The sequence below is a fragment of the Rattus rattus genome, chromosome 2, assembly GCF_011064425.1.
Source record: "Rattus rattus isolate New Zealand chromosome 2, Rrattus_CSIRO_v1, whole genome shotgun sequence".
In the NCBI taxonomy this organism is placed as follows: domain Eukaryota; kingdom Metazoa; phylum Chordata; class Mammalia; order Rodentia; family Muridae; genus Rattus; species Rattus rattus.
In genome coordinates, this window is record NC_046155.1 from 103,914,347 (window position 1) to 103,932,661 (window position 18,315).

General features: G+C 36.5%; 2 protein-coding genes across 2 annotated transcripts; both read right to left on the minus strand.

Moving 5' to 3' along the window:
- Positions 1-2,210: 2,210 nt before the first annotated feature.
- LOC116894128 (olfactory receptor 52E8-like) lies at positions 2,211-3,149 on the minus strand. Its single transcript, XM_032895847.1, has one exon. It carries the CDS (start codon positions 3,147-3,149, stop codon positions 2,211-2,213), a length of 939 nt encoding a protein of 312 aa, XP_032751738.1.
- A 10,001-nt stretch (positions 3,150-13,150) lies between these two features.
- Positions 13,151-14,022, minus strand: LOC116894129 (olfactory receptor 52E8-like). Its single transcript, XM_032895848.1, is given in 2 exon segments — positions 13,151-13,947; positions 13,950-14,022. Coding segments are annotated over 2 exon segments (870 nt in total).
- Positions 14,023-18,315: the final 4,293 nt, after the last annotated feature.

Genomic DNA, 18,315 nt, shown 5'->3' on the forward strand with positions numbered 1-18,315 from the left:
GAAACAAGAATACCCTTAGGAGGGAATAGGGAGATAAAATTTAGAACTGAGACAGAAGGAACACCCATTCAGAGCCTGCCCCACATGTGGCCCATTCATATGCAGCCACCCAATTAGATAAGGCTGATGAAACAAAGAAGTGCAGGCCGACAGGAACCGGATGTAGATCTCTCCTGAGAGACACAGCCAGAATACAGCAAATACATAGGCGTATGCCAGCAGCAAACCACTGAACTGAGAATGGGACTCCCGTTGAAGGAATCAGAGAAAGGACTGGAAGAGCTTGAAGGGGCTCGAGACCCCATATGAACAACAATGCCAACCAACCAAAGCTTCCAGGGAATAAGCCACTATCCAAAGACTATATACATGGAGTGACCCTGGACTCCATCTGCATACGTATCAATGAATAGCCTAGTAAGAGCACCAGTGCAAGGGGAAGCCCTTGGTCCTGCCAAGACTGAACCCCCAGTGAACGTGGTTGTTGGGGAGACCGGTAATGGGGGAGGATGGGGGAGGAACACCCCATATAGAAGGGAAGGGGAGGGATTAGGAGGATGTTGGCCTGGAAACGGGAAGGAATAACAATGAAATGTAAATAAGAAATACTCACGTTAATAAAAGGTGAGAAGAGAGAGAGGGGAGGGAGGGAGGGAGGGGAGGAGGGAGGGAGGGGAGGAGGGAGGGAGAGGAGGAGAGGAGAGGAGAGGAGGAGAGGAGAGAGAGAGAGAAGCTCATCTGATCCAATGCAAGCTACAGGCGAGAAAAGATGCACACAGAGATAAGACAGACAGAGACACACACTCTGGGCCCGGCTTGGGCTTTTGAACCTCAGAGCCCATTCCCAGTGACACCCCTTCTCTAACAAGGCTACAGATGTCAATCATTCCCAAACAGTTTAATCAGCTGATGACCAAGCATGCAAACAAGCAAACCCATAGAGTCCATTCTTATTCAAATCACCACAGAAGCTGTTCTCTGACTCCACACACGTTTGTATTCACACACATGTTCATGTACATATTTATGTATCGTTTATATATGTACACAGGCACCAGTCACGCATTACACACACACACACACACGCATACATACATAAGCCGCCTTGCGCGCATGCGCATGCATGCCCCACACACACTTCTTTTTTTTTTAATGCTAAGGGCTTTAGTAAAGCACTCCATAAGTGATTAAAATATTAAGAATTGTATTTATTGAGGGTGGAGAGCTTACTTAGCATCTAGTAGTGTTTCCTGTTCCTGAAGAGGACCTGAGTTCAGTTCCCAGCACCCACATCAGGCAGTTCACACTAGCATTTAACTCTAGCTCTTCGGGGATCCCTGGATCTGTGGATGCCTACACTCACGTGTGTACATAAATAAAAATAAAATCAATTTTGTAAAAAAAAAAAGATTTTGGCAAACTTTCTGCCATGTCTTGGCTGAGACAAAGATATCTTTCTATAATTTTGATGGACCAATACACAGATGATATTCATTCTGTGCATGAGGGAGTTCCTAATGGTGATACCTGGGAGGTTATTTATTTCCTTTTTTACTTCTCTGTACTTTAGTAATGTAGCCTTATTTCTGCATTGTATATTTTTTGTCATCTAGAAGAAGTTCTTATTATTCGGATGCAAAGTGAAGATTCTCTTTATATTCGACCCTATGAAATTGCGGCAGTTGTTTGTTTTTTTTTAAGTAAGAAGGGGTTATAAAGTGATACTGTGAGAATTTATTCAATATTAACTTTCCCATCATTACATAATGATGGAAGTCCATTTCATCATCAAAGAAATTGGAATTATGATTGATTTTGTTGGTCATGATTCCTGGAACCCACATCTTAAACAATATTTTGTCAACCCCCAGTGCAACCATGCTAGACAATGACACCATCAAACACCTCCTTAATAAGCAATGGATTGTGTATAAAAAGTATTGAGAAATAGTATTGTAGCTTCTTTATCCTTGAAACAAGATTCTAATTACAGAAAAGAAATACATTTTTTCAACCAATAGTATTTAATTCAGACCTGGAACAAATATTTGCTATAATATTTATTTTGTTTACTGCCCATGAATACAGAAATACTGTGTGTTAGCATAATATTCTGTAAAGAAGCTTTTCTATTTAATCGTATTTACAAATAAGTTCTTCTCTTAACCAAGGGGACAAAACCTATAATAGTACAAGTTAGAGCCTCACCGTCAAAATCCCTTACAAAAAAATATCACCACACGATCTCGAATCTGTTTGGTTCTCACCCCGTAAATAAGAGGGTTAAGAGCAGGTGGAATCATCACATACAAGTTAGCAAGGAGAATGTGGATATACCGTGGGATGTTGTGTCCAAAACGATGGGTCAAGAAGGAAAAAAAGGCTGGAGTGTAGAAAGCCAAGATCACACACACATGGGAACCACAAGTATTAAGAGCTTTGAGCCTGGCTTCCCAGGATGGGAGTCTGAATACAGCGTGAAGAATTTTCACATAGGATATAGCAATCAAAATAACACCCATAAGTATCATACATATAAGTATTAATCCAAATAATACATTAACTTTGATGCTGACACATGCCAGCCGGGCAATGCCCATGTGCTCACAATATGTATGTGGTATGATATTGTGTCCACAGAATGAAAGCCTTAGAATGAGAAATATAAGAGGAAAAACCAAAATGAAATTTATAAGTAATCCAACACCGGCAATAGTACAGATCATTAAGCTGGTGAGAATTGTGTTATATTGGAGAGGATTACAGATAGCAATGTAGCGATCAAAGGCCATAGCAACAAGCATGAATGTTTCAATGCCTGTGAACAGATGGATGAAAAACATTTGAGCTATACAGTCCCTAAAGGCAATCTTATGGAAGCCAAACCAGAATATGCCAAGTGCTCTGGGAACAGTTGCCGTAGACAGGCCCAAGTCAGTCAGAGCCAGCATGGCCAATAAATAGAACATAGGCTGATGAAGACTGTGCTCGAGATAAATAACAAAAAGAATGATGACATTCCCTAGGACAGCAATAAGATAGACTGTTCCAAATGGAAAACCAAGCCAGAACTGTGACTCTTCCAGTCCTGGGATTCCCAAGAGCAGGAAGGATGAAGGGTGAATCCATGAGCTGTTGCCTGGTGACATGCTGTCAGGAGCCTCTGATGGACAGACTCATTTGAAGGAATCTACATAGGACTTGACAGTACTTTGTCAGCACTAGTAAATAAGAACAGAAGGATGTCATTAGTGTTCGTTCTCATGGAGTGTAGAAATGTGCTTTCCTTCATATTTCCTCTCCTTTTCTTTTCTCTCATGTAAATGGAATGTGAAGGTAGATGTTTCTTAAGAAATAGACGATATTTAGACTCTGTTCCAGATAACTGAAATGAAGTTTTGTCTGTGTATGTACCAAGTCTAGTGGGGAGAAGAACCTAGCCAGGTCATACAGCCTTCTGTATTAGCTACAACATTTTGAAACATATACTTACGAACTGTGGGGAAGTGTTATCTAATTGATAAGTGATTCCAAGCTCAGACCACAGATAATATTGTAACTTTCAAAAATATCCTTCAAATGACATTCATTTAACTAGAAATGTGACTAAAAACTAATATGCCATGGCTTACTTCCACGTATAATCCATGGAACTGTTTCCTGCTCCTTAACTTTCCTGTAAATTACTATAATCAGGGAACAATGCTAACCAAATAACCTAGGCTATCAAGTATAGGCCCAGTACCATGTATGGGTTACCTCTTTTGTGAGTGGTTGTCTATAGACTACTGCCATTATTTTGGTTACCCTCTAGAACATGATGATAAGATACTATTGCTGAAGACATCACTAATTTCAATTATATAACATGAAGAAATTGAGCTATTACTGACCTGGAAGCTTCATTCCCTCTTGGATAATTTTCATAAAACTGGGAGATGCTGTGTACAGTACAAGAGAAAAAATGATTAGCCATCTTTGACTTCTAGTAACAATTGGCCTGGCAAGATAAACCCACTAGTGCTGTAGTAAAATAAATAGTATGAAAATAACCAAACATTTTTATGTGATTTAAATACTCCATCAGTAGCTGAAGAGATGGCTCAGTAACTAAGAATACATAAGATCTTTCAGAGGACCCAAGGTTGTTTCACTCCACTCATATAAGGCTGCTTACTAAAACCTAACACTTCAGCATCAGGAGAATGTCCCAAATTTCTTGTCTCCATGAACACTGCATTCGCGTGCATGTACACACACACGGGAGATTAATAATAATAATAATAATGATAATCATCATCATCATCATCATCATCATCAACATCTCACTTCACAAAATGAAACTCAGGCCTGGTGCTATAAAATGGGCCCCAAATTCCTGGCTGGTCAAGCCATAACCCCTAAAAGAACCTAATACTAGACGAACATAGTAATATTCTTATCTTTATATCCATAGATCAGGTTATCTCCCAAACTTATCACAAAAGAATAAAATAAATTGTATATGCTTGTATGAAATTCTTAGTTCTTTTTCTTAGAACCATATTAACTTTTCTGCTTTTTCTAGATTTGTTTTGCTTTCTATTTTGTCACCAATGTGCGAAGATATTTGTTTTGATCTATGGAGCAAGGACCCTCTCCTACGAGGCCATGGTGTCTCGATATTCAATATAACATAATTGAACTTGGATATGAAATTATTTCTTTTTCAGAGAATGCCTCAGCCTTAAAGCACTAACCTTGGTCTTTCATTTATGTCTTCTATTCCTCAAAGCAATATTATGTGCTCACTTCTTTTTAAAATAATCCAAATCACATCAAACTTTGTTCCCATAAAGAAAACAGTGGATGATATAGCTATTGCTATCATTATTATTACCACTAGAATTTAACAATTGTTAAAATAATGATTCCATGAAATGATTTGAAGTTTAAGGTAATAACATTTGCTTCTCAAAAGGAAGATGAGAAACAGTGTAGTTCCTGAATTAATGAAATTCCCTCACATTTGCAGCCAAAGGAATATCTCTACCCTTAACATGAAGCTGGTTTATGACATTTTGCTGGTACCAGGGTTCTTCTCAAAGTGTTTTTCCCCTGGACTTGTGCTACAGTACAAGTGCTTCATTGCTCATTTGTTTCTTGGGCTGCATTTCTCATTATAATTAGCACCACCAGATTTTCTGCCAAATTATTCCTGAAATGCTTTGCATTACCTCTGATGTTTCTTACAATTGTAGCCAGTTTATATTCACCTGAGGTATATTCCCTCCAATCCTACAACCCAGGACTTTTATCATGGTGATACATTTTTAAATAAAAAGGACCAAGGGTGAGTGACTTCCTGAAAATAATCAATGAATAGTAGATCCTTGAATTATCTAAAGTAGTATTAATAATAGAAAACCCAACATATTTCTATTAGCCAATGGTATCATGATGTTGTATGATATGTACAAAATTGAGAGCATAGGAAATCAAAATCTAAACTGAGAAGAATAATAAGCATGTTTGGTGAAAAAACAGAAAAAGAAAATCTCCAAATACAAAAAAGTGACTGTTGGAGGGATCAAACATAGGCATGAGAAACAGAAAGAAGAAATAGCATGAGCCTCCTCTCAGTCCTTTACCTGCCCTGAATGACTCATTCTCACAAAGCCATTTTCTGACCTCAGAGTATTAGTTTTTAATGTCCTCTGCAAAACTTTATGATTCTGCTACAGAATGTTCTCTGTGATTTTTCAATCGGTTCAGAATCTCCATCTAATTTTGTTTCACGCAGAAATGAAAAAGGGTGGTTGTATTGATCACTCTCTCTGTTATCACATCTGGAACATAGCTACCACCAAAATGCATTTGTTGATTAAAGATTGAATATATAGAAAACTCTTAATTTTAATTCCTGAGTAAAAGCCTATATGTTAAAAGAATAAGAACATAGTCACTTTATCTATCTGATGTCTGGGAATGTAGAAACAAGAAGGTAGATGAATTCTCATGAGAAGTCTCAGTAGAGATATGAAGAGATGAGTCTTATCAGAACTCTTCATGAAAATGGGGCTGTCACCAAGCATGATATAACACAGAGAGATTGTTGAAATTAAACTAAATAGAGTTTAGGGAGCAGCTAACCATAACCAACAGAATTAGAAAGTCAAAAATAACTGATGGAATTTATGCGTAGTTCATCTTCATAAAGAGTCAGGTATGTTGTACTACTATTCAAACTGTATCAATATGAAAAGCCTTTTGAAAACCATTGAAAACATTACTTGGTGCAACTTGTAAAACTAAGACAATTCTTTATTGTGTGCACTTATTTTTAACATACATGATCCTTTCATCCATATTACCGTGTCAAAACCAACAAGATTGTACAAGGAGAAAAGAGATGAAGAATGAGACTTGCAAAATCTACGAGTAGAGAATCATGCTTGCTAGAAAATTCAGGACATTATCTTTTAGGTGAGAAACAAAATTAGAAAAGAAATAGAAAAAGATTGGTGCAGATAGCCTCATTCTTCAAGTCACCTGTTGAGAACTTCTTTCTGGGAGATCTTTATTCATACTTTAATGACAGAAATATGGGACTGTGTTAAATCATGTGCATAAAGAAAATACTAAGTGGATTCATCAGCTTGTATTTGTATATTTATATTTATTTGTATATAATAATGTTTAGCATACAATGTAACAATAATAATTCAAGAAAATTGCTGTGAACTGAGAGAGATCTAGGGGTCTCTGGAGCAGTTGAAAGGAGGAGACAGAGGAGGAAAATTATGGAAATATATTACACATGCATGATACTTGAAATTCTAAAATATAGATTTTAGAAATATGAGTACTAAAACAACAAAGACAAAAAATGTAAAGACATATTTTATCAAGTATTCGCCAGTGTTTGGGGAAAATGTTTTTTCCAAGACCAGAGTTCTTCCTCCACGAAAATAAATGAACAGACCTAAATTGAAATAGCCACTGATGTCTCATACTGTCAGTGTCTAAGGGAAATCTGATATCTTCATACTCAAGTCTATTTATGTCAGTCAACTCAGAGAAGCTTTCCCTACCCAACTCATACAAAAATTGATAGAACTGTAGCTATAAATACATCTTTTAGGGATAGAGGTTGTATTGTACCTCAGTGGTACAATATCTTACCCAGTATATGCAAGAATTCAATATTTTAACAACAACAATTTTAAAAGTGCACTTTTCATTATATGGTATAGGGAAAGTAGACTTTAAACCAGGAAAGGATTAATGTCCCATCAATTGCTATATTTACAGGAAGGGAAGGAGCTATGCTTTAAAAAAAACTCATATATTTAAATAGCTGTACCTTTTATTTACTTGCTATAATTTTTACTATTTTGTTTTTGTTTTTGGGGGGGGTGGTTTTGGTTTTTCTTGGTAGGGGGAACAGGATCTCTGTGTGTAACAGCCCTGGCCATTCTGGAATTTGCTTTCTAGATCAAACTGACATTGAACTTAGAAGTTTTCCTCCATCTGCCTCACATGACTGGGATTAAAGGATAGGCCAACACTGCCTGGCTACTATGCCAAAATACCAGAATAACATGACAGAATGTAAAACAAGGACCAACACACAAGCTTGTAGACACATTTCATAATGATAAATGCAGGATTTAATTGCTTTTGCTCTTCAACATGAGTTACAAAGAGTTACAGAATAAGGTATAATTTGGAAAATATTAAGAGTGCTAAATAATTTTCAAATCATTAGTTGCAGTAAAACTAGTCTAAAAGAGAGACAGCTAAGAAAAAGTAGCAGTAACAAAGAAAGAGTAGGAGTGACAAAGAAAGAAAACAGAAGAAACAAGAGAGAGGTTCAGGAGAAATGCAACAGCACTACAGCAAAGGCAACAGTATGCTTAACTAGTATTTTTTTAAAGACTTTCATCATTCAAAATTAGTTACATATATGTATATATATACATATATATACATTGTAAGAAATCAAATAAACCAATAAGCTGAGCAGATTCTACTGAAATTCTATAAGCTAGAAATAAGCACATATGCATTTTATCTCTTCCAAATAAATATTTGAATTATAAACAAATAACAAAGGGATTAAATCAATAGATCTTACCTCAAGACTTATCAACTTTGTGACCAAATTGACAGTGTAGCCAAGTTGATACCAAATTCATCAACTTCAGACAGAAGTGTTGTTGACAGAATCTGCAGTCATAACTGATCCAAGGTTGTCAAACTGAGGTTCAAGTTAATACTATAGTTTACAATCTTCCTCCATGACAAAGAAGTGTCGCTCCCCTGGGTCTTTGTGGTATCAGATCACAAAGACAATATGTGATTCTCACACAGACATATGGGCATAAAATGTACACCGGCAAGGGACCCCTTGAGACTTCAGAGTTTCTCCCTTCAGTTCCCCAAGCTGCATAATTCTATAATTATTCACTTTTTATTTTCTGATTACTCTGTTTCCACTCATCCCACAAGAATATCTCAGCCAATATGAATTATCTAGGGTTGTTATATTCTCTCATGGTTGGGCCATTTTTAAAGCACAGCATTTTCTTGGTCATTATGAAGTGAAGCCCTAAGGACTTTGGCTTACTTGGGACCTGGAAAGCCATCCCATTTATTCAGATCATGTGCTCAGACATGTTTCATATTTGTATTTCTTTCCCTATGAAACCAAGTCTGATTTTTTTTGGATTATGCTAATCACTTAAAATATGCAAATAATTATCTCTCAAGCTACAGAAATTCAAAGCACCAGTAAACTTTCTTTAAAAAAAATAGTTTCATTGAAATAGAATCACATCACTCCCTCCTTTTTCTTTCTCCAGTTACCCGTGCTCATACCCTTCCACGCTTCCTTCACTCTAAAGTTGATAGCCTTTTATTAGAACCTGTAAATTTTCAAAGAATTAAACTTCAACTGCTTTTAGAAAGGAGTTAGAAGATTTAAAATAATATAAAATTCAGATAAAATTTCATTATTTAAGGTCATCATGGGACTAATATATACTGTGCTTAATTGGAGATATATGTAGTCGTGGGGTCTGGCTTTCTTCCCTAGTGTGTATTTATATGTGTGTATAAGTCTTTTCATTAAAAAAATAACAGAGTCTGCCACTAGACAAGAGCTAAGTAGCCAAGGGTTTTTAGGACCCTGTCTGTTGATACTCCCACAACATGGGGATTACAAACAAGTACCACCATCCTTGCATTTTTACATGTGCTCTGGTTCTCTAACTCATGTCTTCAAGCTTTCGTGGCAAGTACTCCACAAACTGACCTATCACTCTTGCACCTGGGCATGATTTGCACATGAGAAAAAAGTCAATTTCACGAGCTATCATCTATTGGACCTACCGTGGCATCTCAACAGTGACAAAGTAAAATAAAAACAATAGGCACTTCCATAATCTAACCTAAGCAAAGACAAAACAATAATGCTGCACAATAACTGGTTTCTTCTTCTTTACAGGTATTGACTATAGTGCGCGTGCGCACACACACACACACACACACACACACACACACACACACACCATATATATGTGCATACAGAGTGGTGAGAGAGAACTGATGGGAGAGATTCAGGATCAGCTATGAGTCAATGTGAAGGGTATCAGTCTATACAAATGGAATCTTTGAGAACTGGTTAGACTATGCTGATATGACAAACATTGATACAGCTTTTAGTATGTTAAGTTGCACTGTATTATGATCTAATTTACCTGTGCTGGGTAAGACTATTGACCTCACTAAGCAAAATTCAGAGCAGTGTTTATCCACAGCTGAGAAGAAATTAAATGTGAACATATGATCAGACAAAAAAGTCTTCATTTATGAGAGGAGTGTATTCTAGAAATCAATGAAAAGTAAAAATTTTGATAAGTATGCTCATTGACTTAACAATGTACACATATACCAACTGAATATAATTTTGATTGAACACTAATCCCCTTTTTAAAATAAGGACAACATTTATTTAGGGCTGGCTTACAGGTTCAGAGGTTCAGGTCACTATCATCAAGGTGGGAGCATGGCAGCATCCACACAGGCACAATGAAGGAGGAGTTGAGAGTTCTAGAACTTTATCTGAAGACTGCTAGAAGACTACTTCCCACATGGTTAGGAGAAGGGTCCCATAGCTGACTCCCACATACACACACTTCCTCCAATAAGCCCATACCTATTCCAACAAGGCCACAACTCCTAATACTGCCACTTTCTGGGACAAGCATGTTCAAATCATCATAGTGGATGTTTCAGAATTTATTATTAATGTGTTTAATCTTCTCAATCAGTCACTGCCATTAAGCAATTGGTAACCATGTTTTTTGGTGTACTCTCATTTATGACTTTTGTTTAGGACTTTCTTTGAGCTTCCTTGATGTAAAAGTTTACAGGTTTCAATGAATTCATAAATTTTCAAGTATTATTTGTTCAAGTATTTATTTTGTCCTTTCATACCCTCCTCCAGTAACTTTAATTGTATAGACATTGGTCTATTGAGGTTGTGTTGGAGCTTTTCTGGTGTTCTGTTTATTTTGTTCTTTCTGTCTCTAAGTTTCATTTTAAATTGCCTCTGTTCAGGTTCAATAATATTTTCTGCCTCAGTTTTTAATCTGCTGTCAATTTCATGCAGTGCATTCCATATCTAGCACAATAATTGCCTCTAGGATTGTATTATATTGTGTGTTACATGTATGCATGTGTATGTCTGTACATGAATGAGTATACAAGTAGAGACCAGGGATTGATGTCATGAATCTTCCTCCATTGCACTCTGCCTTCTTGTCTCTTTAGTGTCATTTACCTTTTAAAATGTATCTATCTATATATTTATGTCACCAAGTCCGCCAAAACTGAATCTGACCATCTGGGATGCACATGGTGGAAAGAGAGAAGAATGTACACTAATCACTTTTAAATAAAAGTAAGAAGAAAATAAGTGAACAAATAAATTTGGAGAGGACAAAGAGGTCAGTGCAATGTGGTGTCTATAAGTGTTGCTTAACTTTTCCCACAATGTCCATTGTGAAATCTGGAATCTTTTGGGTGGGTGGGGCTTCTACAGTTCTGTACTCTTATCAGCATTTGTTAATTATGAATAACACTAGATTTCATCATGATGCTTTCATCTATGCATACAGTGAATTCTGATCATCTTCTGCTTCTAGTGCCCTGCTTTTTCCCTTTGTATTCACAGAGTCCCTTCTCAGCTTTTCTTCTTGGCATTTTCATGCTTTTCTTCCTTTCTTTTCATTTTCTTTTGTGACCAACAACATTTTATTAGAGTTTGCCACAAGATCTATGGTGGGGGAAACTCACCAGAGCCTGGACTACTTACTAGTAGTTACATCATGTAGAAAGTATATCTCCCTCCCCTAGTGACTTTAAATGCTTGTTGATACTAAAGGAGGAATCAGGTCCCATGAAATGTAGCTACCCAGTCCCTACTAGCTGCTACCATTATCTGTTTGTAAGTTCTGAGAGGAAGGTGGGACTTCATGCTAGTTCTGCATGGCAAGATGTGAATGGGCCTAGTCTTTGTGGAGATACTGTGTCCTTAAAACCAACTATTGTGAGATCAAGAACACATCTGCTGAGTAATTCTGCCTTAACTATAACAATGCATTTTTTAATGCCTTTTTCCTAAAATCATCTTCATCCAAAATAATTTTAAATATTACTTTTTAAAAGATTTGTGTGTATGAAGTACAGAAACACAGAAGTCATCTTAAATTAAATTTCCTTCCTGGTGACTTTATACAATTTTATTTGTGTCTTTGAGATTTTATAAGCACATATAATGTGTCTTGGTCAAACTCCATTGTGCCCAATTCCTCCATTATCCTCCCACCACTTTTTGCTCCAAACTTCATGTTCTCTCCCTTCTCTCTTCCTCTCACTCTCTCCCATCCCCCTACTCCCTCCCTACCTCCATCCCCCTCTCTCTAAGTGCTCCATTGTGTTCATTTCATGCTGTGTAAATGTGCATGCATGTAGGGCCATTTACTGAAGCATTGGTAGTATTTCAGGGACCACATCCTGAAAGAAACTTACTGTTTCTCCTCTAGGCACAATCATTTTCCAGTAGGTTCGTTTGGGTGGGACTTTATGTGCCCTTCTCCTATCTATATTGAGACATTGGAAATCTTCAGAAATATTGGTATTCACCACTTTTAAACCTACCTTTTATTTCCTATGAAAGTTATTGCACAACATACGTCTTTATCATTCTAGCGTTCATAAAATTATATATGGAACATTGAAATGGTTTAAATACATATACTTACATGTAGTATATGTGTACATGTAAGTATAGTACAAAATAAGTGTTATCATTATGTATCATATCATTTGTATCAAATTTATCATAAATAATACTTGTTCAACAAATAGAACTAAATATTTATTTGTGCTTCTACATTCAATGCTGTATCAAAGCTATATCATCCACACTTTCCATTACTTTAATTTATAATCTTCTTTTTCTGATTCTCTAAGTACATGAGAGAATCACATTAATAATTAAGTAGGTTCCTAGTAAATGCAATAAATGAATGAGTATTCTTATCAATATCTCTGATTATATAGTGTTTTATAATAAGCTGACTTCATGCTATACTGCAATAATTTGTTAATGTAGTTATCACCACTACTGTCATTCTACAAGCCACTTAATCTGTCCATAATGCTTTTGCAGTAAGCAGGAATATTCTGCATTGTATTAAATTCCAAAAAAAAACGCCTGCAGGAAAAGGAAATGGTCTCAATTTGGGTTAATCTTCTTTGATCTAAATAAGTACTGTCTGCTAACAATGAAATTCAGATAGATCATGTAACTTTCCCAAACATCAATATATTCTCTGCAAAAGAGGAAATTGTCCTCCATACAGGACCATCTGCAATATCCAGCAATATTAGTGAAATGCTTACTGAAATAGATTTGCAAAAGGATTCCAATATTCCCAATACTACCTTGAAAAATAAGGTGTTTGATTCACAGTTAAATGACACTTTTGGTCATAGTAAGTTTGTCTCTGTTCCATTTTTCTATGGACTACGTACAAAATAGCTACTTTCAATAGCATATGAGAAAACTTCTGGAACAAACTCTCCAAATTGCTTTTCACTAGTCATCTTTCTGGAAAAAAATCCTCATCACTCGCTCCCGAATTTGTTTGGTCCTTACCCCATAAATCAGAGGATTAAGGGCTGGTGGAACAACCACATAGAGATTGGCCAAGAAAATGTGGATATATTGGGGCACATTGTGGCCAAAACGATGTGTCAAGAAGGAGAAAAATGCTGGAGTAAAAAAGGTTAAGATAACCCCAATATGAGAGCCACAGGTATTGAGAGCCTTGAGTCTGGCCTGCCGGGAGGGCAGGCAAAACACTGCATAGAGGATCCTGACATAGGAGAAAATAATGAGAACCACATCCAGGAGCAAGAGAGCAATGTTGATAAGTCCAAACATGATATTGACTCTGAGTCTCAGGAGGAGAAACACCAGTGGAACAACCATGTATAGGCTCCGCAGCACAGCTATACCTGCGATGACCCCAATGACTTTGCTGGTGAGGATGACAGTATATTGAAGGGGCTTGCAAATGGCAATGTAGCGGTCAAAGCCCATGACCAACAATGTAATGCTTTCCATGGCTGTGAAGAAGTGGATGAAGAACATCTGAGAAAGGCAACCTCCGAAAGATATTTCCCTGAGATTGAACCAGAAGATGCCCAGCATTTTCGGGATGGTGGCTGTGGTCAGACCCAGGTCAATTGAATCCAACATGGCGAGGAAGTAGTACATGGGCTCATGAAGACTGTGTTCAGTTTGGATCACAAATAAAATAGCAGCATTCCCCAGGATTGCAATGAGATAGAGAAAACAAAGGGAAATCCAATCGAGATGTGCATCTTCTAACCTGGGATGCCCAGCAGAGGAATGAAGAAGGGTGGGCTTGTGGTGTCATTAGACAGAGACATTCTCTCTGACATAGACAGATGCTGTGCTTAATTCAATTAGGTTTTAATGTATCAATAGTATGCTTATTTATTTGTCTACTTAGCCTTTAATCTTCATTACTGTTAACATAAATATAACCTTTAAATCTGCTGTTCATATTTGTAAAATAAGTAAAACACTCTCTTCATTTTATGTTTACGTTTCTGAATTCCACATGGCATCAGCTATAGCGCCACCATTACTGCACTGAACTCATGTAAGAACAATGACTGATATGACGAAGAGAGGCAAGAAGAAATGCAGACTGCAGAGTGGCCAGAAATACATGGAGAGGATAGATTCCAGGGTTGGTATGCAAAGTAGTGTTACATATGCTTTTGCTTACTATGCATAAGAATTACTCAGGAACCTTGACCTGCACCTTTCCCTATTTGGGAAGCTGATACCCCCAAATTTTCTGTATACAGTGTTGTTTGTGTGTGGTGTTATGTACAGAGTTGGTCTGGTTCTGAGATCAGGATAAACTTACCTTCCCTTTCTGCTTCATAAAAAAAAAAATGTGTCATGTAGAAGTTCTCTATATTTTTGTATATAAATGAAGACATAAAGCTGTAGGTGTTCTTATTTTTATGGTAGGAAATAAATCATTCATGTGTGTTATAACTCTATTACAAAGTCTCACCAGGAAAGTAAAGACAATGAGAGGGAAAAATATGTGATAAAGGTCATTTTGATCATGTTTAGCTATGATAAAAATGTAAATCGAAAGGTTGTCTTAAAATAGGCAAAATTTTCATTTGGTCAATGAATAAATAATGCATCATTTAAAAGATAAACTCTCAAGGTATGGATCAGCTAATGGAAAAGAGAACTACATAATTTCCCAATAGCTTCAACTTACATACATGGACGAGACAGAAGTACTCAAGATATTTCTGTTTAGCTCCTTCTCTGATTCTATCCCAGTACCATGTTCAGTAGATGTTGCTATTATAGTAAATTCTGAACAAGTGGTAAATTAAATTTCTGAAGAAAACAAGCATGAAGCTCATTGCTGTACTTATTTACAAACAATTATTATATTAATAATATGGAAGTAATTGACTACTATGTATAATTTTACACAAAAATTATATTCATATTTACAAGGCTTAACTCTTGAAAGAATTCAAGGTGTCTACCAGATATGTTTATGAATGTAACATGGCTAGAGATGTTTTTATGTGGGTGGCTATGGGAAGTCATGGAGGGGTGGGAAAAAGGAAAAATGTGACCAAATATATTATCGGAAAATTCTTAAAATAAATTAAGAAATAGAGTTCTATCTTTGGACTTACAAAATATTTTTAGTATACCAGTGTCCCTTACTTTAAACATATGATGACCACATGTATTCCTAGAAGTGCCCATTTCAGAACTATAAACACTGCAGAAATGAAAAATAACTTGATAATTTTTAGAAATTGCTTGAGGATTGCTGTGTTCATGTTTATGTGCATGGGTATATGTATGTGGGGACATGTGTGTATCTCTTACGCTGCTGAAGTTAAGAAAAATAAAGCAAATTCTTAAAAATTTTTACATGAACCTATTGACATACAGCTGTAGTTCTAATTTTCATTTGCTGAGAACATGCACAGTATATACTTGGGGAAATATTTTGAAAATTTATTCCATCACATGTCTACAGGGATTCTACAAGTATTGGTGTCAACCAGGCAATCTGAAGACAAATTTAGATAAAACTGATGAAACACTCCCTCCAGAAATATTTTGTGGCAAGAAAAATAAATCTCCAAACGGAGCATTTTTAAATTGTACTGAAAATGGTAGGGTAGGTTGCACACAGAACACAGTGACTCACAGAAGGGCTTATGACTAAGTTTCCGGAGGAGATTGGAACTTTGGGGGTGGGATTGCATACATATGGATACAATCAAGACACACAAACATGCATGAGGGAAGACATGAACTATGCATAGAGAAGCCTCAGATGGTTTTCCTCAGATACCGCCTACACTCTTTATTGTATTTTATCTTGTATTTATTTACTTTTTTTTATTTTAGTACACATTCTCTTCTTGGCCTAGAGCTCACCTAGTAAGCTCAGTTGGTTGGCCAGCTGAGCCCTAAGGATTTACCTTTCTCCTCCTCCACAGTCCTACTATTACAATTGTGAACCCAAAAAACACCTGGCTTTTTATGCAGGCTGGGAAGGGTAAAATTCAGTTTCTCATGCTTAGAAGGTGAGCTCTGTGTCAAGTGAGCTATCTCCTCTGAGGTATTCCCCACAAAAAAAATCACTCGAGGTAAAAGAGAAAAGGCAGTTTGTTCTAGAAAAAAAAAATAAAATCAAAGTGGGGGAAATGGGAGCACATTGACTGATTGATACGTAAAATGCAATCTATTGCCCTTTCACTGACCTCAGGAAGACTCAGTAGGCTGATGAGTTTTATGTGACTGATGTCCAGGGCAATGGCAGGTGCTTCATAGAGCAGAAACTAATAACAACATTGAGGCTACAAACCATAGAAACTCTTGCCCATGGACCTCTCAGGAGAACATCATGTTCTCACAAACTTGTGTCCACTCAGTAGTACAGAGAAGATAAGCACATGGACTTTCTTTTCTGCACCTAATTCTACAATTGTATGTCCAACTGTGTATTAAGGAATCTGTGCCCTCTCTCAGAGTTTCCTCTCTGTTTTCTGGGTTCTATTTAATAAATGTCTATTCTAAACAGCCATCATTTATGATTCACTCAGATGTAAATTCACTAATTGAAAATCCTGAACTTGGATCCACTTGATGCATGCCTCTTGAAAACAGAAAAATACAGTCTGTCTATTCTTGCAATTCACACTGCAAGGATCAGTTACATAGGATCAGAAACAGCAGGGGAATAAAAATCAGATATTGTTGCAAAGCCATACTCAGATTTTCCTCTTAGTTTTACATGTGAACACTTGTATGGCCATAACAAAAAGTATATTCAGGAAATGAAGAGCCTTGGAGGTTACAAGAGGATGTAATTTTTCTGCATTTATACACATTTTTCTGCACTTATACATTGACAATCCCTCCATCTCCTAAATCTATCTGGGCAGGTACCTTTTCTCTATCTCCCTTACTATTTTTCTTACTCTAAACACAATACGACTTACCTTGTTTTCTAAATCACTGTGAAATGTCTGTCAGGATAATCCTGGGGCAAATTATTTGCTTGCTGAGCAGAAGACATCTTTATTTTTTCATGGGCCCAATTCCCTGAAGAATGTGACTACAGTATCATGGGAACCTTGATAGAGCACAGTGTTTGGCCTCTGGAGAGTTTTTCCTCTCAGTCACTCTTTGTGGACACAAGATACAAGGGCAAGGGCCTTTGCTTCTTAATTACCTATGGGTCTGCTTGCACTGATAGAATGTGCTTCATATTAATTTCAAAATAAACTTTTAAACTCCCAGAACATTTCTGGGATTTTGGCTGCTATCTTCCTCTTCATCCTCAGTTTCTGTCCTTCACATAGCCCCTTTCACACCATTCTTTGCTTTACTTTGCTTATGTTAGAATTAATGAATTTTCCAACATTGGGTTTCTGTGATATAACCTGATTATCTCAATGTATCTCATCAATGCTAACCAGCTACATACTAGGTGTTGAAGAAGTATTTGTTCTGTGAAAACTGCTCTGATGCACCCACAGTTGTGTCAAGAGATTCATAAACATACATATATGGCTTTATGTGTGTGCCTGACATAAACACAGATGCAAAAAGAAAATCTGATAGTGAGTAAAAGTGCCATGTAAGATGATTGTAAACAAGCAAAAATAAGTACAACAAATTAAAAGCGAAGTCATAGCAAAGGTAAGTAGAAATTAGCGAATTATAATACAAGCATGATTTCCCAACATAGCACATTAAGTGGAGGCTCTGAATGGTAACAAAATTGAACTCTTTGCCAGAGAAATCCTTTAAAAGTGGTGGAAGAAATTAGCAGTACCAAATATTACAAATGATAATAAAGATTTATGGCTCTAAAATGTTTTGGCCAGGTTTAATAAAGTATAATGACAATTAAAGATTCTATGTATGCATATTATACCATATTTTGATGTCCATGTATATAATAAGTAAATGATTAAAGTCAAGATACTTCACTCAGTTAACTTAGATTTGGTAATATGAGAGTTGTAAGATAGACTCTTTGCCAGTAAAATACATCACTGTTTACAACAATCATAGCTGTATTCAAATGTTCTCCAAAACATCTCCATTCCCTGTGACCAAAGCTTTACATCTTTGTCTTCATTTCACAAACTTCA

Excerpts from the sequence above, each read along its gene's own strand:
- LOC116894128 (XM_032895847.1), bottom strand. The coding sequence starts at position 3,149 with ATGTCACCAGGCAACAGCTCATGGATTCACCCTTCATCCTTCCTGCTC.